General features: G+C 31.2%; 1 protein-coding gene across 1 annotated transcript in view; it reads left to right on the forward strand.

Annotated features, from left to right (window-relative positions):
- The first annotated feature begins 1,633 nt into the window (after window positions 1-1,633).
- Window positions 1,634-18,126, forward strand: part of LOC129231018 (uncharacterized) — a 257,875-nt gene continuing 241,382 nt past the window's right edge. The window contains exon 1 of the mRNA XM_054865265.1: window positions 1,634-1,747. Within this exon, the coding sequence (XP_054721240.1) occupies window positions 1,675-1,747 (73 nt within the window). The 5' untranslated portion in view covers window positions 1,634-1,674. The remainder of the gene's footprint in view (window positions 1,748-18,126) is intronic.

Here is an 18,126-nt window from a genome sequence, read left to right on the forward strand (position 1 = left end):
AAGTAGAACAATGGCCCTTACATTTATTTCACTAACAATGCATTTTTGTTTACGTCTTCTAAATTTTACCAAATGAGGTTAAAATCTGATTTAAAAATATTTTAAACCCAAAATTGATGCTAGAATCGAAGAACAGATATTTTTTGTCAAAAAATAAGGTTTGTTTATATATTATTGAAAAAGAATTTTTGGTGTGTCAGGACCACTTTTCGTAGAATTGCCTTTATGCATGATTTTACATCTTTTCAAACTTATTTCCTGGAATGCAGACGAGGACACAGAATTTCTAATTTTTAGTTAAGAAACATTGAAAAAGTGTCGGTACTGCGCATCTTATATTTAGGCTGCGTTCTGTAACACATTTCTGAAGAACATTACGAACAACAAATTACGTTCTAATATTTGTTGTTGACTTGTGCGTTGTTATTAAACACTGCGGAAAAATTGGGTGCAATTACCACGAGAGATTAGACTTCTTTGTTTATTTACTGATAAAGCAACACAAGACACAAAGGAAATATCACCCAAGACACCGTAGTTAATCAAACCCACGACCTCCGACATAGGAAGCGAAACTTCTACCTGAGTCCCTTTGTTCTAAGATTTAAAAAGAAAAAAAAAACCAGACAGTTCAGCTGCAATTGCTGTGGAAACTTGAATACAGCTAGATGTGCAATGCGCATTATCCCAAAAGCCGTTTTCTTTACTGCGGAATAAGTCCCTGTGTAAAAAAAGCAAATTTACAGGCTCAGAAGTACAGGGTGAGGAGAGGGAACTTCCTTTTTTAAAAAATGAAATAATAGTAGCACATAATGAAACAATGCTTTTCACTGTTTTGAAAATAATATCTTGTAAGTGTTGATTTAAAAGGACTTTTAAACCGATATGACGTACAGTAACAAATCTTACAATGCCTGCCAATGATTCAAAGGGTTCTTTGAGCAAAACAAAACTATGAGACATGCAAAAACTATCGAAATTTTGCAGTCACTTTGTAAGCACTCTATTTCGCAAGATTGTGTGTGAAATAAATTTTGTACACTAAATCCTTTGTAAAAAACCTCAAACATCATATTTTATATTATTTAATTCATATTTTATCGTTTTAAATGACAATTTGGTCGAGCCCAATAGAAAGTTTTCCCCTCCTTTACGTGAGTCTTGCAAAAAACTGTGTTTATGTAAGTGTGGAGTTTTGTTATTGACTTTAACAATTGTGAGTATTTTCTTTAAAATATGTCTGTTGAAGTAATTCACGAGAAAAAATCATATTGAAGAAAAAAACGAAAGATCAGACAAGGAAATCTTATTTTAAACATTTTTATCGCAAGAACATTTGATGGAAATGCCTACTCAAACGTACCAAACATGAAGAACGAATGCCCCCCCCCCCCCATCCCATTCATAACACAGCAAAACTTCCATCCACTTCTAATCTCAGGAAGACTTCCGCCTCCAGACACCCCGATGGAATTTTCGGATTCCTTGCCTCCCAAACCCTGAGCTTCATTTGTTTGAGGTGCGCGCGCCTTTCGAACTGTGTTTTCATTGGCCGAAAGCTCGCGGTTCACCCCCGTCCGTACCACCGGAAGAGAATGGAAAGTGGGGAGCAAGGTCTCAGTCAGTTCACAGGAGTCTTCTGAACTAGACGCGCCATCGAACCCATCGAACTCCATGGAAAATACACGTTGCTTCAAGCCATGGCTCTTAATCACTGTCCTCTGCCACTGCTACGTTCTTATCCCACGTAAGTGGCTTTCCATTGATTGATGTTTTGTTTTGTGGAACTTTAATATTTTACTACGGACAAAACTACCTCTTCTTTCTAATCAAGAATTCGGAAGCATTTAGGGAAGTTTTATTAATACCTGTTAAATTTTAACTTTCGCTTTATTATCCCCAAGATGAATATCCACTAAACAAAATATATATGTATATATAAGTGGTCATATTATGAAATCTTATGCGTTTTGTACATTTAAGAAAACAAATACCAAAACTAAAAATGCTGATTTACTGCAAAGAGAGAGAAAAAAGCGGAAGAACATGAAAAAACACCTTACGATATATATATATATATATATATATATATATATATATATATATATATATTAAATGGTATATATAACTTGCGGAAGGGGTGTTGTACGCTGCTGTTTATACAGGGTAATACATATTACGCAGATACATATTACGTTTGGAAATGATTAAAACGGAGTTTTGATCAAGCTCCTGAAGTTGATGGGCAATTTTCGGAAGTTAGTAAAATACAACTTTGTTAGGTGATTTATCTGTGAACATAATTAATAAGTAGTGGTTTTCATTCATTCCTCTTAAAACACGTGTTTGAATGGTAGTATATCCAGTTATTAAGTACGTTACTTTTTTTTTATGAACGTATTGCTTTTGTTTTACATTGTATTTTGGATTCTTCACAGAAGGGCTTCTTAATCCTCGACCTCCAAGTAAAAATAAATTTCCATCAATCTCACGCAGATTTGGGATAGTCCGTGGAACTGTTTTCGTAACGGGTGTAGTAGCAAAGGGTATATAAGGGGTATGGAGATAACATGCGCGTTATAGAGATGAGCTAATTTTGGTTTGTTTATTTCAACTTTTTACTGAAACAGTCAAGGATTAAACAAATTACTTCCTGAATGGAAATCACTCTTTAGAATTGTAATTTTAGCATCCGTGATTCACATCTACCTTAGAAAATTGGTGAAATCTTTTTTTTTTTTTTTTTTGTCATTTCTATATGCGACACATATTCACTAAAACTGTATTTGTTAAGCAAAACAATGTCACTACCGGATTTATTTTTTTAAAACTTGCGTTGATGAAGTATTGTTTTTCATAGGATCAGGATTATAAAAGCACTTTTGTTGTGAATTGCAAAAGTTTTTAAAAGCGTGATAAAAGTATAATGAACATATATCTTTTTAGTATTTGAGGTAATTAATCAATTATCAGTTCGATATTTCTACATATAGCAGTTTCACAAAAGTTCTTATAAATATTTAAATCAAATTGAAATGCCGCAAAAAATGAGACCAAGAACCGAAATGTAAGTTACTGCTGTTTGTTGAAAAAATATAAATATAAAATCAGCAGACAATGAGTTTCATGACTATCAGAAAGCTCTATTGAATGAAATTTACATAATTTAATGCGTGGTGAAAATAATTTTAATTTTCGGAGAAAATGGAATTTTCTCCACGAGCGGATTATCAATGATATCTTTTCGCTATACGAAAAGACATATATTATTCGTGAGAATTCATCATCAACTAGATAAATATTTATAAATGCATTTATGTTTTTAAAAAATAAAAAACAAAAATGTAAAGCTTAATTCTTTGATTTTTTGATACATAGCAGAAATTTTTAAAAATAAATAAATAAATGAATGTGAAAAGCAAAACTTCCCCTTTGTTGTTATTGTACACGTTAATGGACTTAAAACTAGCTCGCACAAACACAGAAATTTGCTAAAATTCAGTTGGATTTTTAATGTTTACCCAAATCACTTTTGCTCAAAACATATATTAAACATAATCGTATACTTCGTTAAAAATCTTTAAAATAAAAATTGATAGTTTTCTGTTTGAATGAAAAACACACAATTACCTCAGAAAGAAAATTTATGGGAAATGCTGCATGAAAGTTTCACTTTTAATGCCAAACATTGTTAGAAAAGTATTTCACTCATAAAACATAAGTTGTTGAAGTCACTTCAGATTGATATAAATAAAGTGGTTAGGAGCATTATAGTATCCTTTAGGTAACATGTGCAATGATATCAGCAAATTATGTAGTAAAAATTAGCGAAACATTTCATTGCACTCTGACAAAGACAACATTCTATGTTACATTATTTCGAATTTAATATTTGACGACAGTTCACTAGCTCTGTCGACTGATACCTTTATTTTATACAGCTACGAAATCAGATGATCGTTTTAACCACGTGTTGCTTATGTTCATAATTATGCCTAAAAATGCAGAAGATAAAAACCAGTTTCTAGTATACCTATATTTAAAATAACTAAAAACTATTCATTAATAGAAATTACATTTTGCGAATCGCCGTGGAAAGTTAAGTGTAAGGATGTTATTATTTTCGTAAAATGCATATTTCCCAACAAGGGCAAAAACTTAAAATATGAAATAGTTTTTACGCTGACTTCAATAGTACTTCACAGTGTTTTATAAATTTTGTATGTAATTGTGTTATTACAAAATTTTGAAATATGAATCCTGCCAAGCAAATACATAAACGAAAATACGAAATTTTTTGTCACATTGGTTTTCATGGAAATACAGAAATACCTAGGTAAATAATACATAATGGAAACAATATTGTCGTGGGAAGATAAAGGGCAGTATCTGAAGAGATGAGTTTTTGATATATTTGAAGAACTCCGTTTTGGATTCCATACAAACAGCAGGGAAATGTTGGAATTCGATGCTTTTTTGCGTGATTCATTTTTTGCGGAAATCAAGTAATCAAGTTTGATCAACAAAGCTTAAGTACTGTCCGTTTACCAGGAGAAGGCCCTTGGCTCCGCCTTCGTCGCGTGGCATCAAACGATTATATTTCGATGTTTTCGGAAGAAAACTTATAATCATAGCATTTCGCTATAAAAGCAGTGGTTTTTAACGTTTAAGAATAACAAGAGTAGCAGCTGAAAGGTGAAGCGCAGAGGACAAGAAAAAAGGTATTTTTGCACATTTAATTGTCCTTCAAAGTAAAATCTGTTTTATGTACAAAACGGGAATGAGTTCACCAATCATCCGCGCTAAACATAACTCGTTCAAGTGCATTCGAGAAGACGGAGCGTAGGGTCATTTTGTCGTGAACGCAAAATCTAATAGATGACCAAAATGCGAAAATAAATAAAGTAATCAATTAATTAATTAGTAAAAAATTTAAAAAAAATAAGTATTTTCAGATACTACTCTTTACTTTCTCAAAGTAGAATGGCACAGATACATAATTATTAGTTAAAAGAAAGAAATATGCTATCGTGCTAACAGCTATAAATTAGTTTTGTAATTTTAAAGCTTATCTCATTACATTATCAGAAAGAAAGAAAAACAAAACGTGGTATCAAGTGAAATTGGTACGAGAATAAAATATCTAGTATTGTGCATCTTATTACTTCTAATTAAAAATATAATTATAATTGAGGTAGTGTGAAGCAAAGGGATTTAAGTGGATACTTTCAAGTTTTGAGTAAAACGCGTCAAATTAAGTAGGCTTTCATTGAATTTTTTTTCTAAATCATGCTGTATAGCAGCAACTACCAGGGCTACTAGTACCATCTCTTGCCCCAAGACAGAGGAGAGGTTCCCTTACCATGTGTACTGGTTATTTCCAAATTTTTAATTTTGCCACTTACATCCCTTTGCTTCTGACTGCCTCAATTGATCTTTATTTAACCTATTACGAAACTGAATTCATTAGTGAGCTCATTGCTAGTTTTTTCTTTATCACTGGATGCAAAACAGAAATGAATAATCTGCTTTTAATTAAGTTATTCGTGCAAAAACATCACGAATTATAATAAAAATTATTAAAATTGTTTCCCTTTGTTAATTTTACCGTTGGAAATTTGAAACAATTTTCAATTTTTCTCTTAATGAATAGTAATAATCATTTTGTCCTTCATAAATTGTACAGCAGGTAATATATATATATATATATATATATATATATATATATATATATATATATATATATATATATATATATATATATATATATATTACCTGCTGTAGAATTTATGAAAGACAAAATGATTATTACTATTTATTAAGAGAAAAATTGAAAATTGTTTCAAATTCGTCCAATTCAAAAATAAAAATAATTCAAAAATATAAAATTTAACTTCATATACGGGCCCCTGGTCCCCTAATTTATATTTAGGGAAATAATCTCCTTTGAAAGATATTACTAACACAAAAAACTTGACATTTATGTGACCAAAACTCAGGGAAATATTTCAGTTTAAAGTTTTAAGGGACCATGCAAAAAGATAAGATTGGAACTTACCGCCCTTTCAAAAGAATGACAGGTCGTCACAGTAAGAAAAACAAATAATTCATATTTTTCATTGCTATTCAAAAACAAATGCAAATGCTATGCCGTGAAACGTAAAACCACACGACAAAATCTCGAACAAAATTTTAAAAACCACACTCTATGCACACGTATAATTTATGTGTTACCACATGTTCACTGCTAAATTTTCCTACAAAAAGTGTTATTGACGGTGAGTGAAAAGTGGTGTAAGTCACAAAACGCTGCGATTTATATTTCGGTAAATATTGAACGTACGAATTTCAAACTTTTTGTTGTTGTTTGTTCAAACTTTTGGAATTGTACTTCAATGGAGACTATTTCCCTAAATATAAGTTAGGGGACATGAGACCCGTATCAAAAGTTAAATTCTGATGCAATTCCCCCTCGCCCCCGTTTTATATTAAAATACTGTCTAATCTTACTACAAGTTTTTGTATGATAATATAATTTGCATATAGATCAAAAAACGTTTAACAATACTTTTTGCAAGAAAGCTTAAACCAATAACCTTAGTGAAGAATTTATTTTCCTTCTTCATGAAACAAACAAGCATAACATCAACCACAAAACTATGTTTCTGCTGACTGTGTGAATCAAATGTACAGGGTGCAGCAAAAAAAAAAAAAAAAAAAAAACCCCGGGCAAGCAATTTTCCATGCAACGTTATTAAAAATGAATAAATTAACAAAATACAAAAAATAATACGAGTAGATCTTTAGCAATCAATAAATTTAATTGGTTTCAAACTAGCAGCCTTTTGCAGCAATACAGGGATGCAACAACTGCTTATTGAATTTTTCATTCAAGGGCCACAAGTCCTTTAATCAATCATATTCCCTATAAAGCAATTGGTTTAGAGAGTTCTAACTTACGTGTAGTTTAGGATAGACATTCGACTCCTAAATAGGCCATACAGAGTAATAAATGGGATTGAGGTTTAGCGAGTAGAGCGTTCACTCAAAAGATAATATCATGTCAAAAAAATGCGCCTTGCAAACCAAAAGCAAACCAAGTGCTTTTGCCCATATGAATCGGCGTGGAGTCAAGCGTCCAGTTCACATTGCTGAAGTGCTCTTAGGCCTACAGCTTATAAAATGTCATTCTGGTTCACATTTGGATTCTTTTTACAACCCTTATCCACAAAAAGCTAGAGATTTTTTTTGCTTGTGCTGATTCCATCAAAGACCAAGGCTGAGTTCGGATTTTGGCGATATTTAACATTTTTTAAGGTGCTTAGCTACAGACCAATTCTTATTGTTCTGGGGGGTATGAGCTGGTTGAATCTTTCAGCGTGGCGTTGCGGCCCATCTCAAACGTTTTTGGCATCTTTGGAGAACAATTGCCTGAACTTTTTGGAACTCGTAAAACTTCTGTTTGAGCTTTTTTTTTCCCTTAGTCGCACTTATCGGTCACAAATTCTCATCTTATGAACGACTGCTCTCGTGGAAGCCCAAGGATTTCATTGAACTCATTTTTGGATTACCTGACGATTAACTCAAATGTTCATTGTTCATTTAGTCAACTTTCCGGACATCGACGATCATTTCCAAGCCACTCGAAACGACATACCATTTCAAATACTGTTTCCCGGGGCACAACAAGCAAACGAACTGTAGTTCTACTTGGTTAAACAACTTAAAATAGCAAGTATTTTATTTAAAATTGTAAGAAAACCGAAAAAAAACATTAACTATGAAATATATTGTAAACCATTTCCTAGTAAAGTGAGAGACAAAAATAAATTGGGCACTTATTAAAATGAAATTACCTTTCTTCCATTCGATGATACAATTTTCGTCCGATATTCTTTTTTTTTTTGACGCACCCTGTATACCGCCGTGCTAAGCAAAAAAGTGGAATTTGAAGTTGGGCTCAAGCTGAGATATTGTGTTTTAGAGTTTGGCTCTTCCATATATTTGATTCAGATTTTTTTTTCTGTTTCTTTTTTCAAGTTCTTGATCAAATGACCCTTAAACATTTTATTTAAAATGTAAAATACGAAACAGAGAACAACTTGGTTCTAATAACTCAGTTTTGTTCAAAAGTTCTGGTATGACTACTTTTACTACTGTGCTTAGCACGGCCATATGAATAAACTAATAAACTGAAACTCTAGTTTAAGTTTTGGTTCTTCTTAAGAAAAACCAATTTAGTTTTGATTTGGACTTAGACTGGGTTGGAAAAAATCAAAACTCAATAGCTTTTATTTTCAGACAGTAACATTGTATCATTTTTCTTTCAAAAAAAAAAAATCATGTTTGAAAGTCGAAAATTTCAATTAATATTTGAAGTTTCAAAGGCAATCTAAAATATAAAATGTAATTTTTATGATTAGACACACATAACCCAATATTAATGGTTGAATGACAACTGGACTTATTTCTGGTGTTTAACCTTGAAAGCTCTCAGTTATAAAACAAAAAGGTTTTTTTTCCAATTAATCTTACCTTTATGTGTATTTCTGTCAAGCAGAAAAAGAAGATGTGTGGATAGCATATATTTTTTAATGCTTAACCCTTTATATGTTCCAAGAAACACAGAGCTATTAAGAAACCCTAATTTTATTCATAAAGAAATCAAAATTTCCAATTTTTCCAAATTTTCCCGAAAAAAAACCGGTAAAAAACCGTTTTTTTTTTCCACTACTTCAAAATTTCCGGAAATTTTACATCTCCACAGCAGCTAAACACCGGTTGTATGTAAAAACGGAACTCACGTTGCTTATGGCCGTGGCCATACTAATCCATTCTCCTAAGGCATATTTAAAACGGGATTTATGATGTTCAATGTATACATCGACTATTTGCTGCACGCATTAAACGCAGGGGCGGATTAGCCCATTACCCTCCCGCAGCTGCGCTTTTTTTTTTTTGTGGGTGTGTGTCCTCAAATCTGAGCGTCTTCGTTTTTTTTTCTTTCTTGTGCGCACAGACCTGTGCGCCTTCTGCTTTTACTTTTTGCGCTCCTTCGAACCTTTTTTACTTCTGTGTAATGAAACCTGTGTCCTTTTTTTTTCTTTCTTTTTTCTTCATTTTTTTAAAAATCAGTAATCATTTGGAACTATTTGTACTGAAATTCTACAACTTTTCAATTATCTATAGCTAAATATACATGTAAGAAATGCTTCAAAAAATGTTTAATTGCATTACATGTTCATTTTATTATTTCAAATCTTCGATCATTTTCTACACTCCAGAAAAACTGACAGCAATGCAACTTTTAAGATATTTTACATTTAATCATCATATTTTTTTTATTTGCAAGTTCATATATCTGACTAGATTTTACCTTACCATTTGAATCATCTTACCTGTTTGGAACTAATTATTTCTTCGATAACAATTTTTTTTTCGCTTTTTCTGCATGCTTCACTATTAGCTTTGAGTGCTTCTTAAAAATATAACGGAAACATTTTCACCGCTAATTAGGCATTGCATTCTGGAAAAGAAGAGCAAATGCAACTGTGCCACTACGGAGTCGTTAAATTTCCAAACACAAAAGAAAAAAAAATATTTTTTTTAGCTTGGATGTTATTTTTCTCCACAGTAAAGATGTTATTTCTTAATGTAAAATGAAGGGAAACCGGTCGGTGTACAAGTTTTTTTTATTTTTAAATTTTATTTTTTATTTATTTAAAAGTGTCCACGGAAACTTTTACCTAGTAATTTGAAATTTCGAAATCATGCTCTTTTTTGATGATATTGAATAGGTTAATTTAGTTTCATGCATTGTGAAGAAGAAAACGAGATTTAAAATGTAAATTAGTTGGAAATTTAATTATTTTCGTTGATTCAATTGCATTAATGTTCAAAAAAAACTTTAATTAAAAGCGTGTTAACTTCCAAATTAATTTTGTGCTTTTTTTTACCATCAAGTCTCCTAGAGCTTTACGTAAAACTATGGGGTTGCTGCAGGGAAAAGGCTGTTTGTATGACATATATATAGGTGTTTCAAAATGATATGGAAAAAAATATATTTTTATTCACATTGCTTGGTGATTGAGCAGTCGAACGGGAGTTGGTGAGCGGAGTGAGTAACGGGGCGGGGGGGGGGCGCTTAGTATACATTAGGTAAATGCACCTAATAAGACCCACTTAATGTTCAGGCCCTAGTATAGTTCTTATTCATCATTCAATTGGCTCCAATTTGTGTACATTCATCAAATGACTCAACAAAAAGAAAAAAAGTTATTTTATGGGAAAATTGTCTGTAAGAATACTTATTATTCTGGTGAAACCGTACGTAGAAATTAGTGAGACGTTACGCTATAGTTACATTACCATGGTGTAACCTTCCACAAGTGATGTGTAACTTTACACCAGTTATATCAGTTTACATACTCCAGAGTAGTGGAGACAGCTATGCTGCCACCGATTTTATGGAGTAAGGTTACACACAATTAGTGTAATGTCAGTATGTAATGCCAAACGTTTTGTGTTAGAAATGTTTTCTCATGCTTTTGAATTTAATAGTTCAAGTCTCGCAGAAATACTATTAAATAATTACATGTACGTAATTCTGCGCCACTTTACATTTCTGATATCGATGGGTCTAAACTTTTAGTAGTATAATGTATGCTGTAGTGACTCAAATACCAAATGTGCTCAGCATCTGGTAAGTTAACGCCAAACAAGTGAATGGGTTCAAAAAAAGATTTTAAGATTTAATGACCAAGTAAATGTTAAGAATCTTAGCACAAGACAAAAACGAGTTGATGTGTGCATCGGATGACTTTATTTTACTAATTTAATATCATTTCTCCATTACTGGCAATTTTAATGTGATTCAATAGTTTACTCTCTTAATATCACCAACAATGACCAAATTGAAATCAAATTTTAAAAAAAATCGCCAAGTTTGTCGCCAGTTCGGCGACAAAACTTGGCAACCAAAAGACCGCCAAATAATAACACCACTTGAGCTTACATGGAAATTAACAATGATTCCCCCCCCCCCAAAAGGGGCCAAAGACCCCTTTAGAAACACCCGAATGCAACCAAAAGGGGAGGTGCACAACATGACTCCACTAGAAATCTACGTACAAAATTTCAACTTTCTTAGACATACCGTTTTTGAGTTCTGCGACATACATACGCACATCCGCACTTGCATACATACGTACATACAGACGTCACGAGAAAATTCATTGTAATTAACTCGGGAATCGTCATTATGGATATTTCGTGTATCTATACTTTCTTAGGCACTTATCCACGTAAGGTCGAGTCGAAAAAAAACAAGAACTCAACATTCATTCGGGAGTGAGTAAAATGGAAATTAAGGTCGATTTTTAAGTGAAAAATACTTCCTTTATTGTAAAAGGCAGTAAAAAATAGCGAATCGTGACGTGCTTGAGTCTTGCTGCTTATACATGATGACAATGCATATACTCTTACTAATGTAAAAATCATAATTTGTTACACAAACACATCGTTTTAAATAGATCTGAAAAATTACGTCAAAATTACATCTCCTTATGTCAAAGAAGTAAACAGACTGATGCTTAGTGCACTCTCTCCCCTTATAAAAAAATCTATTTTGTCTCCCATGAAGGCTTACAAAAGCGCGTTTTGTAGAGAAGGTTTAAATTTTGCTTCATTGCACTAGTTTAACCCATAACAACCAGTTGCAGCTAATTCGTCATTCAAAATTTTAAATAATATTATATTCAAATAAAATTTGCAATGAAAATGAAATAATAAGGACACAATTTTTAAATTAATTTTATTACGCATATTACTCTTTTATTCTTAAGAGAGATGATCATTTTCTATATTAAACATTCACAAAATTTTTGAATATTTAAGATTCTACCGTAAAAGAGAAGAAATTTATTATAATGACGCGCTAATTGAAAATCAATAATCTAGTTGGAAAGTGATAAACAATAGAACATCTGTTATACGTTTTTAGAAATTGCATAACAGGTGGAAAAATGCATACCTGAAAGGCAGTTTCGGGTTGAACTACTAGGAACAAGTTGCATAAAAAGGATTAGAAAAAAATCAAGCTATGTGAGTCTGGAACCAGTTTAATCTTTTAATTTTGAAAGCCTCTTTGAAATGTACTAAAGCTAAGTTTCCCTCAATGATTCGACGCATTCATATCTTTGAAGTTTGGCATTACTAAATTATTGACGAACAGAAACACTGTGACGTGTCTGCAGTGTGTACTAAAGAGAAAAACTGAACTGATGTAATAGTTCGTACATAATCAACCCTAAACAGTAGAATTTTGATGTTTTGTGAATGATGAATTTTGTTTTTCGTTTAAGATGTCTAAAGACGTTTAATCTTCAAAATGTTCGACTTTCTGGAAAAAATAAATGTTATGCATAATTTAATTCTGAACAATTATACCTTACTTATTAATATACGCAAAAAAAAAAAAAAAAAAAAAAAAAAAAAAACTTTTGAAGTTATCGTAAAAATGCGTAAACATTCCACATAGAGATTTATATTAACAGCAGCTATTTAAACCTCTTTTTCTCAGATGCCGGTTTCTCATTTTTCTAGTTTTACGTGCGTGATATCTCACAAAGTTTCTTATATAGTTCCGTAAAACTTTTCATGCATGTTTGCGTGGTTTATTTTTATGATCGGAACCTAAGTTTATTAATTTTTAAAAATTATTTGTTTATTTTTTAAAATTTTATAAGATAATATCAAAATGTGTTAAAATTTTAGGCGAATATATATTTTTTAAATATTAACTTTCATTTTTACTTGAAATTTAGTTTTAGATCTTAAAAACAAACCAGACCAACATGAATGAAAAGTTTCACGAAAATTTATAAGAAACTTTTTGAAATATCACTTACGTAAAACAAGAAACCATCACCTGAGAAATAGAGGCTAAACTAGCTGCTGTTAACATAATTTTCTATGGGGAAAGTTCTCGCATTTTTACGATAACTGGAAAAGATTTTTGCATATGGTACTAAATAAGGTATCAAATTGTTTAGAATAAGTAATGCGTAACATATATTTTTTTCCAGAAAGTCAAAAATTTTGAAGGTTAAAAGTCCTTCGACCCCTTAAGATAAGGCTTCACGGATCCACAAAACAAACTTTAAAAATTGCCTAAGTTGGTATTTGATATAAAATGCATTTTTAATACTGTGTTTAATTGGTTAAAAATCAAAAAGAATTAATACAGCAACTCAATTAATAATTCTGAAGTGGGGAAATATTCTGCTTGGTTAAAGCACCTGCGTCTTACTTTCAAACCGTGTTTTAGTTTTAAGTCGTTCTGAGAGAAAGCAAAATAATATTAGTGTTTAAAGGAGAAAAAAAAAAATGTACATCACCATTAAATTTTTGCTTTAAAAATTAAACCGGTTTAGAAACATTCAACAACACCATGTAAAGGAGCCTAAAAAATGTTGATACTATATCCGTACAACGCTTCAACTCTTAATTTTTTTTCCAACTAGTGTAGAAAGAGAGAGAACAATTAAGGCAGTGAGAAGCAAAGGGATGTAAGTGGACCTTTTCAAGTTTTGAATAAAACGCGTTTAAAGATAACGTCCTTGGTAGACTTTCATTCAAAAGTTTTTCTAAGTCATGCTGTATAACATTATCCAAGAGCTAAATAGTACTATGTCTTGTCCCAAGACAGGGGAGAGGTTCACCTACCACTTGTACTGGTTATCTCCATTTTTTTTTTTTAATTTTGAAACTTACATTCCTTTGCTTCTCACTACCTCATACGTTCTTGCGAAAATTAAAGCATTCATGTTTTCTGAATTAAACCGCTTAATTAATCTTTTTCGTCAGTTATAATTCTATGGATAATTTAAACTGTATATTATTTTTTTATATATATATATATATATATATATATATATATATATATATATATATATATATATATATATATATATATATATATATATATATATATATATATATATATATATATAGATATAGATATTTATTTAAATTATTATTTTTTATTTATATACATTCTTCTAATGTCAAATTATGAACTGTTACAGCAGAACACAAGTTAAAGAACACGAACACAACACAAAAATAAAGGGTCTATTAATTCAACATATGTCTTGCCTACCAGTTTCACTCGGTGAGAAAAAGTATTGCGCGGAGCAGGACAGTGGGGTAGATGTGCCAGTCCATCATCTATCTGAAGATGCACAGAGCTAATATTGGAGAAGGAACAATTTTCAATGTACTAAGATGATAACGTAGACAGTCATGTCTGGTGGCAAGGCGGAATTCAGCGATTGCTCTAAGCCTTGAGCCATTACACAAATTTGGAATAGCATTCTTCCAAAACTTATGAGAAACACGGCTATCGAGTTGTTCTTGAGCACATACTTGGAGATATTTTTGAATAAGGCTTTTAATAAAACAGGAAGGGTATTGGATAAGAAATATTCTGCGTTGTTAAAGTACCTGTTTTAGCCTGCATGTGGGCTTTCTCATTACCTGGAAACCAACAGTGATCAGGAAACCTTTAGAGGACTAGTTTTCTCAAGTGATAATAGGTTCTTAGATATTGGTGACAATCCAATGCGTTTCGTGTATGGAATTTTTATCCGAAACGGAATTTTTATCCAACAGAGCAGCAGCTTGGGAATCACTGATGATAACAGCTCTTTTGAATTTTTTTAAGTGGCTTGGCAGATGGGACAGAACGTTGCGAAAGGCAACAATCTTACTTTTAAACGTAGTCGACCCGCAGAAATGTAGAAAGAGAAACTTTTTGAAAAAAGCTCCGGTACTTGCTTTTGGGCTATCAGGCAGGATGGATCCATCGGTAATGATTCGAAGAGACTGTAGTTTGGAGGGGAAAATGCTCAATGTTTTGAGAACGTATCTCGCGAAGAAAAAGGCTCCTTATTGGTTTAAGTTACTTTTGACCCAGGTTAAGATTGTTTCAGAAAGATTTCAAATTTATTGAATTTTGTAGTGGAACAAGTAATTATGGTTCATGCACAAACCTAGTGAATTTTTAAGCTGAAAAACTCCCCGTAGAAAGCCATCTGGGTCTTTAGGATTCCAATCAGGTCTTGATTGATTTAATTCCAGAGGGAAAGACATCTAGGTAATTTAATGATCTTTTCCTAGACCATTAAGGTCTTATCATGAATTAAGGTTCTTAAGGGCTTATATCAGTCAGTATAAGCATTGTGTCGATCGAGGTCGTCTTTACTACTCCAATAACACTACTTAAGGACTGATTTTGGACTTTTTTTCTAGAGTAGAGTATATTTTTCGGGCACGACAAGTGTTCCACAGCCGAAAGTCAGAAAGGGGAGAATGAACAGATGTAAAAATAGTGAATCATTTGTTACTTGTCCTATTTTTGTTTCAAAAAAAAAATATTGTGTTGCGTTGTTTTGTTCGTGTTTTACTTCAAAATTTCTTTCTGATAATCCGCTTACTAAGATTTGTATAAGTTTAAAATTTGACCAAACATAATCAATAAGTAAATAAATACATAAATTAAGTGGTCCGGTGAAGACCTCTCAAACCAAAAGCAAAAAAAAAAAAAATGTAAAAACGGTGATTTCCCTATAGATTTTAAGAGGTAGCAGAAATATTGCCATTCATTTGCATCTTGATGTCATTAATTTAGTTTAAAGCTTTGAATTGAAATCATTGAATTCAATGACTTACTAATTAGATCATTCATGTACTTATTTTGAATTTATGGTAGTTTTTACCAATTATAAAGATTTCTTCACGATTCTTTCTATATAAGTTTTTTGTATTACATACTTAAAGCTTAAGCTAAAAATATCGTTTAAACTTTAGTGATTAATTTTGACATTGGCCTAAAAGTAGAAAAATATCGTTAAATATTAATGAACATGCACCGCTCATGTACTTATGTATCAATGGAAATCGACTATTTGCATCATATGCTATTTAAATATTAGAAAAAGCATCTAGTCTTAATTTGAGTAAAAAATAGTGAATAAGTTCTATTTTTAAGATATTTTAGTAAAATGTCATGGTTTATGATAGAAATCGAAAATGATTAGAGTTACGTTTTACGCCATTGAAACCAATATGGAATTGAAAAGGCTGTACCAATGCGCAATTCAATTCCAAACGCTGAAAAAAAAAAAAAAAAAAGAAAAAAAAAACTTACATTTTAAGCGAAAGTCATCAAGGAATTGATTTTAAATAACAGTTTGAAAATTGAAGTGTTAGATAATGGTGAACAGGATTTTCACTTTCACTTCATGTAAATGAGTTTCAGTTTCTAAAAGAAACAGGGTTCAATTTTTCACGTTTACGACACCGAGTTCTGTTTTCTACTTGGCAAGACATTTTACTTTTGAAAGTTTTGATTGATTAAAAAGAAAAACTTTTATCACGCAAGTTTGATTTATTAGCATATTGGATGAAGGGCAAATTGATTACATGATTTGAGTGTGAAGGAATGACAGAAACAAATTAGAGTTTAAAATAATGTAGAGATGTTCGTGTTTCAAATAGTACGAATATATTTTAGGATTTTCGCATGTAAAAAAATCTTAAATGTTTACAAAATCAGTTGTTATATTGCAATTTTTTCAACTTTTAAAAAAAAAATTTCTTATACCAGCTTTCTTTTATTTTTTTCAAATATTATATTTTCTCCTTTGGGAAATTTAAAGATTTCTAATTTTCTTTGTTAAGATCAAATGTACGTTATTTAATTACCGCGGAAATTACGTTATAGTTACTGATATAGGACCATTTTCATGTTACCTCAAATGACGCATCAACAATATTTCTCTGCTAGGGTAATTCAAATTAAAAGTTTATAATTATGTCAAATCGAAAAATTAAGATTAAAAAAATCTCTTTTCTGAAATATGTTACGACTTACGTTTTAAAATGTCAAATATGTATAATAGGGCAACAAATCGGTTAATGTGATTGATTATTATCACTTCTTGTCAATTCTGTCCATTAAATTAATTTTATACTTAACAGTCACTCAATTTTTAAGAATTATTATAACAAATATTGGTGGGGGAAGTTGGGACAAAGTAAAGTAGTTATGATGGCTTACTTTTTTTCAAAACAAACATATTGCATTTTTTTTTACTTTACGGTAAGTACCAGAAGAATAACGCATTTTATAAAGTAATTTGCATCGAAGTGAATTTTTTTGGTTTTTAAAAATAATGATTCAAATTAATTTTAAGTAAATTTGTAAATAAAAAAAAAGATATTCACGTTTTTCTTTTTTGTGGGGACAGTGAAAAAAAAGAAAACTTCTAATAAAATAGTTTCTAATTGATCATTAAAAATAGTTCTAATCGAATGAATGAGCAAATATAATAATGAATGATGAAATGTTATAAATGAATAAAACAAACACTAAATGAGAAACATAAACGAATGAGTACTCACTCAATTATTTAAAAAATACTAAAGGAATAGGAAAATAAGTAAATGAATCTATAAATACGTTTTTTTATTCAATGAGGATGCATAAATAAATGAATAAATAAATGAATAGGTAAGTGATTTAACAACTATTTCACTTAGCTCCTTCTAATTTGCCTCGCATGCACTGAGTAACTGTATTAAACATTAAAAATAAGAAAGCTAAATATTGAATAAATAAATACTGCACAAAATATTAGTCGGTCTCAACAAATATTTCAAGCGATAATAACAAGAACTTCATAATTTTATAGTAACAATTTTTTTCTTTTGACTTACCACAAAATATTACAATATTAGTATACATTTTTCAAAATTGCTTGTACCTATTATTAATTGCATTCATCTTCGTAGGGTACTTTTCCAGATTGTAGTTGACTACACATGGTACTACATGGTTAAAATATTACCAGATACGTGATGCTAAAATCAGAGTAAAAATTTCCCCACTTCATTTTGCCCCACATTCTCGTACATCTTTACTAATAATAAAGCTGAAAGTCTCTCTGTCCGGAGGATGTCTGGATGTCTGGATGTCTGTAGGATGTCTGTGACACGCATAGCGCCTAAACCGTTTCTGCCGATTTTCATGAAATTTGGCACAAAGTTAGTATGTAGCATGGG

The sequence above is a fragment of the Uloborus diversus genome, chromosome 10 (genome assembly GCF_026930045.1).
Source record: "Uloborus diversus isolate 005 chromosome 10, Udiv.v.3.1, whole genome shotgun sequence".
NCBI lineage: Eukaryota > Metazoa > Arthropoda > Arachnida > Araneae > Uloboridae > Uloborus > Uloborus diversus.